Source organism: Lactuca serriola, chromosome 6 (genome assembly GCF_051521515.1).
Source record: "Lactuca serriola cultivar US96UC23 chromosome 6, Lser_US96UC23_V15, whole genome shotgun sequence".
Taxonomy (NCBI): Eukaryota; Viridiplantae; Streptophyta; class Magnoliopsida; order Asterales; family Asteraceae; genus Lactuca; species Lactuca serriola.
The window spans coordinates 17161805-17172409 of NC_136413.1; the positions used below are offsets into that span (position 1 = coordinate 17161805).

At 34.7% G+C, this 10605-nt stretch overlaps 1 protein-coding gene across 2 annotated transcripts; it reads right to left on the minus strand.

The window, feature by feature from the left end:
- Window positions 1-4348: 4348 nt before the first annotated feature.
- Window positions 4349-8308, minus strand: LOC145058430 (cyclin-A2-1-like). 2 transcript variants are annotated; one of them, XM_079006335.1, is made up of 10 exons: window positions 8174-8308; window positions 6330-6995; window positions 5850-5942; window positions 5615-5748; window positions 5445-5520; window positions 5279-5355; window positions 5159-5192; window positions 4923-5072; window positions 4700-4831; window positions 4349-4608 (listed from the first exon to the last, which is right to left on the minus strand). In XM_079006335.1, the coding sequence occupies exons 2-10, from the start codon at window positions 6957-6959 to the stop codon at window positions 4555-4557; spliced, it is 1380 nt and encodes a 459-aa protein (XP_078862461.1). In that variant the 5' UTR covers window positions 6960-6995; window positions 8174-8308; the 3' UTR covers window positions 4349-4554. The 2 variants fall into 2 exon arrangements, with proteins under 2 accessions (XP_078862461.1, XP_078862462.1); XM_079006336.1 differs by having other exon boundaries at window positions 6330-6989; window positions 8174-8297.
- Between the last annotated feature and the right edge of the window lie 2297 nt (window positions 8309-10605).

The window sequence follows — 10605 nt, forward strand, 5'->3', positions numbered from 1 at the left end:
AACCGAAGATAATTGAATCACACACTCGAGTTGTTGCTATCATAGATCCTCAAACTAATCAAAACCCAAAGACAACCCTAATTAATAATAAGGGTTTTAACACATAATTAAAGGTCAAAATCATATTTTATCTTACTAGGAGAAAAATATCGTTTTGCCCTTTCCACACATGACCCAAAATATGAGGCCCAAAACCCTAACGACCAAAGGCCCAACAAAAATGGCCCAAATAAGTTTTCTAGGAGTACACCCTATGTACTCCCTATTATACCCATCGTACAACTTTGATTTGGAAGGATTACGCGACATCAACCCCATACGCCCAACATACTCAGGGTTTTGCCCAACGTACCCTTCAGAAGCCCACCCTCAAAACGAAGGTCTTAATGCTTAAAGACTTAACATCCAAACTTCATATCTAAGCCTAATGAACGTCTAAAATCATAAATTTGCAACCTTTATGCCTTTGCATGGCTATAAGGAGCTCAAAACTGAAACCCTAACTTGTATTACCATCTAAAACCCCTTAAATCTAGCATGGATGAATACAAAGGACCAAGCTTGCATTTTTTATATCTCCAAACACCCAAAATCGTCTGAAAGGACAACTCAAAAGGTTTGGAGTATACCATACTCATGAAACCAAGGTTTTTGGGACAAAAAGGTGATAAACTAGCAATCCTAACAAGATCTATCAAAGTAAGCCTCAAAATTTAAACTCTATACCTTCTGAAGATGCATAAAGGTGTGTAGATTTTGGATCCAAGAGCTTGAGTGCAACATCACAGCTTCAAAGGTCTTCATTCACCACCAAGAACACCAAAATATCACTAAAAAGCTTCAAAACTCACACACAAGAATTATGGTTTCGAGAAGATGGCTAAGAGGGATGGAGGTTGGTGGCAAGGGAGGGTTTAAGACCACAAAGTCCTTTAAATAGGGTCCAAACCCTAAAAATTAGGGTTTAGGACCTGTGTGAGTATGCCCAGTGTACTCATACGTATGCCTAGCATACGTAGTGGAGTCCACGAGTTCATTTAACGAGCTACGCACGACATACCCATAAGGTGCTCCCCACATAAGGACTGTTTTTGCAAGGATTTTATAATAAATGCCAAAAATGAAAAGTACCTAGAACACGGTTGTTACACACGACGTGACTATAAGGAGTTCACAATGTGACAAGCCAAAGTGAAGAACGCATATTTGGATTGTGGTCACGACATGACATGTATGTGGCCACGACGTGAGGAAGGTTGTAGCCCAAGCCCATGATCTTTTAGGGTTTACTTCATATTTAAACCCCATTAACTCGGTTTTAGGGTTCACTATCAGCCTCCATCATCCTCAAACCTTAGAAACCCCTAACCCTAATCTCTCTTGGTGGTTTTAGCTCATCTTTGGTGGTTTTGGTACTCTTTGAAGGAAGTAGAAGGGTAATTAGGGCAAGGATCAAGCAAGCATCATCTTTTCATATTTGATATCACCTTTTGTACCATTTTTAAGGATTCAAGCCTCTACCGTTATGGTTTATTCTCTTAGATCTAAGTTGTTTTGGTCCTTTTTTGGTTCATGGTTTTGATTTGAGTAAATAGATGGAATAAAGTCGGCAACTTTATGGTCCTCCTGAGTCCCTAGAGCATCATATCTTATGGATATAAGGATTTGTTATGAATTGTGGGCCTTGCATGAGTTTTGGGTCATTTTCTTGGCTTTTAACCTAGTTTGGGTAGAGGATGTGCCTGGAGCATGCATGTCCATAAAGTTGTCATTTTTATGAACCTATGGAGTCCCTTAAATCTTTCTGGAAAGTGGGAGTTGAAGACTTAATGGAATAAGGACTCAAACCGTTAAGTTGATGTCTCAGAGTGTGGTCACGATATGACATTGAGGATGTCACGACGTGAAGATTGGAGTTTTTGCGATTATTTTGTCATGTTGTGCTCACGACATGACCAAGGAAGGTTCATGTCGTGATGCTTGCTGATTGGGTTGTCCATGACCGAGTTGACTGAGTTTGGGCGAGACGAGTTGGAATTGGGCCGAGTGTGTTCTCACGACGTAAGCAAGGGCCGGTCACGAAGTGGGGCTTAATGGTTGATATTGTTGGATGTTGACTTGTTGACCAAGGTTGACTTTTGGTTAAGATTGTTGGATTCAGTGTGTAGACTAAGGTTGGAACTTATATGTTTTAATAGGAGTGTTATAGCATCTATTGTAGGGCATTGAGCTGTAGCTTAGCTGATTTCATGAGTCAGGTGAGTCTTCTCATTATATCATGTAGGATGCTAGTTGTCTTTGTGACTCTTGCATTGTGTGTTGGGATGGGCCTATTGATATGTGGGCATTGTCCTATTGGTATGCATGTTGGTTTGGGCCCATAGATATGTTGGGATGGGCCCATTTATATGTCGGGTTGGTCTCATTGAACGATAAATGGTATTTTGGGCAAGTCACTAAACTTTGTGTGTACAGTTTGTGGTTTAAACATTTTCAGGTACTTCTAGTTTCAAAATGAAGGGTCTGACTTAACGTCACTGCATCTCCTGAAGGCTTTTCCGCATTGATTACTTTTGATTTACTCGGATGTTTGAGAAATACATTTTTACTATGTTTGTTTTGGAATATATGACAGTATGACTTGCTGGTTTAAAAATGAAAATTTTTGCTATTATTTTTGGGATGTTACATAAAGTCCTGAAAGCGTCCATGATGCTACCATCTAAGAAGAAAGTCGACCATTATGTTTCAAAATGGTAACACGGACAAGTGTCTCGTTTAATCGAATTGACATACGATGGTGAATTTGATCTTTATGAAACTGAAGTAACCAAGGTAATTTTTGAACGAAAGTGTGAAACTTAAAGATACCAATATTTTGATAATCTTATTGTTTGATATCAAAATGTTAATGCTTGGTATGTAGGAGGTTTTGAATGACAAGATTTAGCAACATGGAATTGATCATTTTGCTGAATATAAAGATTAGGTTACTAATTTGACGAAATGTTTACTTTCTCATGTTTAATAACTAACAAATATAATGTATCGAGTGCAAGTGGAAATGTTTAATGTAGCAACATTTTGTTATTATTATCTTCTCATAGAGGAACTTTTGTTTTTTTTATTGTGCATGTTATAAATGACAAGATTAAGAATGATGAGGAACACCATGAAAAGTAAAATGTACGAGTCCTACATTTTTAATCTTTATCACATTTTGTTACCACATTTTGTTACGTCTTTAAAGTGTATATTGTTTTACTAATTTGTTATGACATGCAGACACCCACTGATGGTTCACAAATAAAACAATCGAGTGATATTTTGAGTCGTATCAAGTTGATGTGATTAAAGATGTATGTAATGGATAAACATATTATATTAAGATATTGTATTCACAAATGTTTGTTTTATTAAAGAAATAAAATGATTTTGGACGTTTTGCAACGTCAGAATTGGATTAGGTTGTGATATTGAATCTTCTAAAGATGAAGAAATTGAGGATAACCTGACATATATGGCTTTGGAAGATTCTCCAATGCATATCAAGATGTCTTATGTGGTCGTTTATAAATAAGTGACATAAATTTTTTTGCATTCGAGCTCACTGACTGTGAAGATGATGCCGCTTGTGCTTAACTTTTGGACATGCACTTAGTCCAAACAAGATGTCTAGGTGCCTATAGAGGTATTTTGAAAGAAAAAAAAATTAAAACCATCGATTTTCAAATTCTCACGAAAATATTGGTTCTTAAAAGAATTTTACTCTATATAATTTACATCGATAAAGGAGCAAATTGTATTTTTATACCTTGCAGTTTTCAAAAATATAATGCAAATTGTTTCATCTTCGTGAAAGTTATCCCTCTGAAAAAGCAATAGGGATAGTATAAAGATATTCAAGATATATCTACATCATAATACTTTAATTAATATATTGATTGCACAGCTTTACCACTTGATACCTTACCCAAATTTGAAAACGTTGATGGTGGGTCAAAAGCATCTTAAGATGAAAAGGAAATACTTTTAACAAAAGTAATAAACAAATTTTACTTTTTATTGTTTAAAAGAACAATGTTGATAAAACGTGTATAATGTTTAATTAAAAATCAATCTACCTTATTATTATACTAATACTAAAACTATAATATATATTAGGTTTACATGATTAACGGTTGATAATGCTTTCCCATAGCAAATAGAAATATTCCACCACAGTCCACAAAGGGTTTGGACCGGCAGTCCAGTTTCACCACCGGTGGGCTTTCTTTTGGAACAGTGAGACCAGCCCAGCCCAGCCCATATAAACTTCTAGTACATAAAAATTAAAATGAAATTATAATAATCAACAAATAGAATTTTATAACTGTAACATCAATGAATTGTTTTAGATACAAGCTGTTAATTTAATTATATAGCAGCCATATGTGCGAGATGCACACAGACAGCTCTCGAAAAGTTACAAGTTACAACACAACCAGCTCCTGTTCCTTGTGGATAAATCATCTTGTCTTTTATGTTCACGTCAGCATCTAGTCAAGTCAACCATTAGGTCAAAGGTATCACAGGTTTTGGCGAGGTTAAGGTTGCAACACTTTTATACTGTCGTCACAAAACAACTATCATCAGACCACATAACACAAAATAAACAACAGTAAAACAGTAACAGTGACATTATTTCACTTTTTTTTACCTGTTTTTGTCTGTACTTTTGGCGTATTGCAAGAAGGCGGGGTGAATTGTTAAGTTGAATGTCTTGCAGTGCAAAAACCGTTGCTTTTAGGTCCGATGCTTTATAATTAGTATAATGTTCTAAGGTAGGATTCTGCAATAAATATTTAAGGTTAATTTTAAACCTTAATTTCTGCTAAATTTGGATTAGAACTAAAATTAAGAAGTAAAGAAATTAAACAGACCCATGGATGTTCATTCTGATCAAGTGTCCATTTAGCTAAGAACACAGCTGATGCAGCAACAAGAGAAGGTAGAAACTTTAAAAATCCATATTCAATCAGCGTTAATTCTGCTAAATAGTTTGCCAGAAATTCAAACTCTACAAATGAAACCTGCATATAAATTTATTTTTAATCATTTACATTAGTTAAAAAAAATCTGACTATTATTGTGGTAGTATGTTTATGACTTTATGTACCTTGTAAGAACTTTGTGCTGCTAAAATAAATCTCCTGAAAATAAATCATAAATCATTGTGTATTAGAAATTTAAAAGCTTTGAATTGTTTTATAAAAAAAAAGTGGAAATGGAATTTTACCGAAGGAACTTTTTTACAGTTGGAACAGACAGATTAAAGCTTAAAATTTCAAGAACTTGATACTCCATGTCCAATACCTGTGATACATAAACTTAATTTATTTTATATTTTATACACAAAAGTTATATTTTAAATAGTAGTAGTGATTGATGAACATATGACATACCTCTCTTCTAGTGTAGGTGCCATCTGTGATGAAACAGAAGTCTTCCACACGTGGGGCACAAATTTCTTCGTATTTTCTTAAAGTTTTATAAATAAAAGGATATATTAATATCATAATTTTTGTAAATGATGGTTTATGTAAAATTTATAAAAGAAAATAAGAGAACTAACGAGGCAATGAGCATGCAGGTTATTCCAAGCAATTGAAGTCTTTGTTTTTCAATGTACATTTTAGAGAGACAACGATCAATAAGAGTGACTGTTAAGTAAAGTGTTTCAGATGCTAGCCTATATTCTTCACAAACCTACACATCAAAAATTAAAATAATTTGTTATAAATAATAATAATAACAGATTTAATATATGATAATTTCTTGTAGAAAATGAATTATGTTTGTAAGCTTACCTCCACAAGCCAATCAATAAGAATACCACGCATTTCTTGTGTGATGTCTTGTTGCACTGTTTGCATATAATCAGATGAAGACCTCCATTTCAGCTGATGAAAAAAGAAGTAATTAAGAATTTCCTTTAATATTTGTAAGTTATTGAAAATTGGAGGAAATAACAACTCATAATAGTAATATACATGTTTTTAACCAAATAGAATTGTACTTACATGTTTTACAGATAATAGCAAAATGTAAACCCATAATAGCAATGTACTTATATACCTTTATTATTTACAAGTTTCATTTTATATATTGTTATTATTGATAAAGAAAGCTAAGTAGGTTGTTATTATGGATAAAATGCAAAGTGTGTTTCACTTTTTGCAAATTTTCCTTGGATATATTATGTACTTTAAGAATAGACCTTGCATGGTTACATATAAATAGAAGTTATAAAAAAATGGGGCATTAAGTATTAATGAAAAAAAGGGTACCTCTGTGACACGTAAATTGTTATATAATTCAACAGCATATAAACTGCACATCTGTGGATCTTTGTGCTTAGAATCAATGTCAAGAACTTCTTCATCATTTGAGGAATCCACTTTAATGGAAAGCTGTGAAGTTATTTCTCTTAATTCCTTTATGCTCTGTTTGTTCATATCTTCAATTTCTTTTACCTTCCCCTTTTGCCCCTGAGAACCCACACAAACAGCTGGTTCCACTTTCACCATGTCATAGATGACCTTCATGCTTAAATCATCAAAGGCCATGTTAGTGACACAAACAGCTGGTTCCAGATTTGCCATGTCATTGATGACCTTGATATTTAAATCATCAAAAGCCATGTTAGTGACATCTTTGAAAACAGCCCTCCTTTTGGACTGAAACCTTGAGCCAACATCAATGGAGGAGGATTTGTTATCAGATGGCCCTCTTTTAGACTTTGGTTGTTGACCCTGTTTGGGTTCTTGTTTAGCCAGAGGATGTAGTGGAGGTAAATTTCCAGATATGCCCAAGGCTTTAGCACGTGCTCTAGTAATCCTTTCAGTGGGTTTTTGAATGTTGGCAGAATGTACATTTTCTTTGTTCATATCTGCTTGTCTTGCCATAGAATGGTTCATGATGTTAGATTGACTTTCTTTCCATGAATTCTGCAGCTACAACATGTAAATTCAGGTTAGCAACTTGTAACATAATTATTTTGCAGAATAGTTGCAGCCAAGTTTGAAAAGATTGTGATTTTCTTTTGTACTATTAAGCTTTTATAGACTAAAAACAGGACATTAAGATATAAACAGAACCACATAAAGTGCCATAAACCAAGAAAATTTCCAACAAATAATCATAATAGAATTCTTACATCTGCCTAGAAACATAACAGACAGGTCGTGTCCTCTTATAACTATTTTCCATTGTTTGATGGTGAAATTGAAATAAAGAAATGTAAAATCTTTTCACTTGGTCTTGTAATTTAAGACCAAATCTATAAGCAATTGAGGTTCGATTAGGTTAAGCATAACATCGGAACCATTTGGGAACCTTTACAGCATCTTATCGGGGTAGATCTCTAGATCCTAATAAAGCAAGCATGCTTAAACATTCAGTAAGGAATCAAAGATTTTCTCCAAAAGAAGTTGGAAAGTAAGAATGTTTTACAAGCATATCAAATACAGGATCGTTTTCGTATTGATAAACTCGAATTAGAATAGAGTAACAAATCTAAGACCTCGTGTTTTAAGAACATGCCTGTAATATAAAAACCAAAAAGATAGACTCAAGTTCCATAAATAATTTATAAGAATAAAATAACACAAAACAACGAAATCGAAATAAAACTAAAATGTCAAGGAATTGTCAGAACCCTTCATGTTACTTCCAGATTAATCTACAGCTATACAAGTACATCTGCAGATCGGCCAGATTCATCAATTGGTTGGCCAAAAAACAAATTTTTTGTCCTGCCAACACACATTTCACTCCAACTAGAAAATTTGAGTTCGATTTTCAAAAGCTTGAAATAATTTGACTTCAAGTGCAAAATGAGGTCAACGACGTTAGGTAGAGAATTTTGAAAAATAGAAATAATAAATTCGTGAGGCAAAATTACAGATCTGTGCATTTCATTCATTTTAAATTCAAAAATTACAATGCAATCACAAAAATGGATCCATAAAACATAAACTTTTAAAATGCGATTTGAAGCTGAAATTTCTATGTGCGAGGTCTTTACGATGAATAATGTGGTTCGGTGGATGTGCGTGAGAGAGAGAGAGAGAGAGAGAGAGAGAGAGAGAGAGAGCGAGAGAGAAGGAGAGAGAGAGATGTGTGAGCTTACTCTGCATTCGAGAGCTCGATCCGAGAACCAAATCAGTAATGGTGATCTGAATTGAGCAGCAGAGCTAGGGCTCCTTCGAAATGCATCATGCGGAAGCCATAGACAGTCTGAGTGGTAGTGAGTGGATGTAATGTCTATATATATGAAGGGGAGAGGGTGGGGGCGTGAGAGCGGGATAGGGGTACAGTTTAAACTTCCAAATTTCCGAAATGGGTGAATTACAAAGATAATCCCTCCACTATTGTCTAATTTACATCTTTTTCCAAATAAGTTTTTTTAATGACTACGGCACATGTTCATTAATCTAATCTAAACTACATCTAAATAAGACTTGAAATTTTAACCTATTGGAAGAGCAGTGGCGAATCTGAAACAAAATATTACGTGGTTTTCAAATAAAATGAAGCCGATAAAAAAAATCAAATAACACTTGTGAGGGGTCGGGTCGGGTACGATTTACTGAAATATAACTGAAAAAACGTATTAGTCACCACCAATTAAAATTTAAAAAAAAAAACGACTGAAATATAATTGAAAAAACTGAACGATTTAATGAAAAATTAATTGATTATTAGTGTATTGATACCTTATTGTTTGATAAAAACTATATCTTATATTTAACCATGTATATTTAGCAGCACAAATGTCTCATATAACTTATTTTTTGCCCCTTTTAAAATGGTTTTTTTAAGACATTTGTCTTTTTGATCAAATACTAGCATGATAACTGTTGTTGTAGGAGAACTCTGCTAGTGGAAAGTAAGCATTCCAACTCCATCCAAAATCCAGCACACAAGCCCTAAGCATATCCTCGAGTGTCTGGATCGTTCGCTCGCTCTGACCGTCGGTCTGGGGTGATACGATGTACTGAAATGCAATTGAATGCCTAACTTCTCATGGAATTTCCTCCAAAATTTGGAGGTGAAACGAACATCGCGGTCAGAGACCACAGATACCCGTGCCCGACTACCACCTCCCGAATATAAATATACACTAACTTCTTAACGGATATCTCTCGGCAATCGGAATAAAGTGTGTTAGGGTGCAAAGTCATGCTTAGATGTAATGTTTTAGGCTTTCCTCTTTGTATGTGTAAATGAGTTGAGTCTTTCCTATAAATAGGAAGTGAGTGACTCCCATTATGTAAGAGTCCATTTTGGAGTATTAGACTAGAGAGAGAATTTGTATACAAACTCATTTGTATAATCTTTCTAGATCTAATAAGAGCTTACAAAGATTTATTTACTCCTTGTGTTCTTGAATTTGTATGATGAATCACTAGATCTTTCTAATTCCGCACATGCCATCATAATCAACACCACAACAATTGGTATCAGAGCGGGTGTTCTTGATTCTTATCAAGAATTGATCCTTGATGGCTATTTTGATTTGGTGATTCTTATTGTTCATTGATCTTCGTGTTTAGAGAGTGTTTTTGTGTTCTAGAAGTCGAATTTTTCTTTGATTTGATCCATAATTCGACTTTCTCTCTCTAAAATACTTGTTTGTATCACTTTATCTCTCTAAAAAAACTCATTCAAAATCACTTTCTCTCTCTAGAAAATTTCAAGTTCTTGTAATCATGGAGAAATGGATGATACGTAGGAATGATTTTCAAAGTGAATGCTCATTTGAATATCTTCTTTATAGCTTAACTGTTGGATTGATAAGTGAATGTGATATTGTTGTAAATGGAGAAAAGAATGAAGTTGGAGAATTAATTAGTTGTCCAATTTTTCGAACCAAACATTTGTTTGATCGTTTGATTACAACATATCAAAAGAGACGAAGAAATAGAAGAGATGGATAAGTCATAAAAGGAATTTCTCGTGCCGAATGCAAATATGGAAGCAATAAACTTGAATATTATGCAAATTGTCGTGAAGCTCGGGATGGTGTTCTTGATGATGATGATGTTCAAGAAAAAGGAGTTCAATTTGATGTTCTTGATGTTCAAGAAAAAGGAGTTCAAGTTGATTCTCAAGATGAAAAAGTTTTTTGCTCAATTGGAGTTCAAACATGTAACAGCCCAGAATTTCAGGTATTGTTATAATTATGTTTTTGGGTGTTTTAAGAGGGGACTCGGCGAGTTGGAGCCTAGACTCGCCGAGTAGGATCGCGGATCTGGTCGCGGGTTCGCGACTGGACTCGACGAGTCCGGATATGGACTCGGCGAGTCTGCGCTGTTTAGCGAAAACCCTAACCGTTCAGGTTTGGGACGTATATGAGGGACCTTATGGCCGTCATTGTTCACCCTAGCCTTCTAAGAGAAACCCTATTTCGATTGTGAGCATCTGGAGCAAGGGTGAAGACCATTGTTGATTTTGGAAGTGTTGTTTTGCAAGGAAGAAGAGGCTTGGTTAAGGGAACAACAAGAGAAGCCACGTTCTGAGGATTTGGGGACACAGAAAGCACGTTATTCAGGTAATATT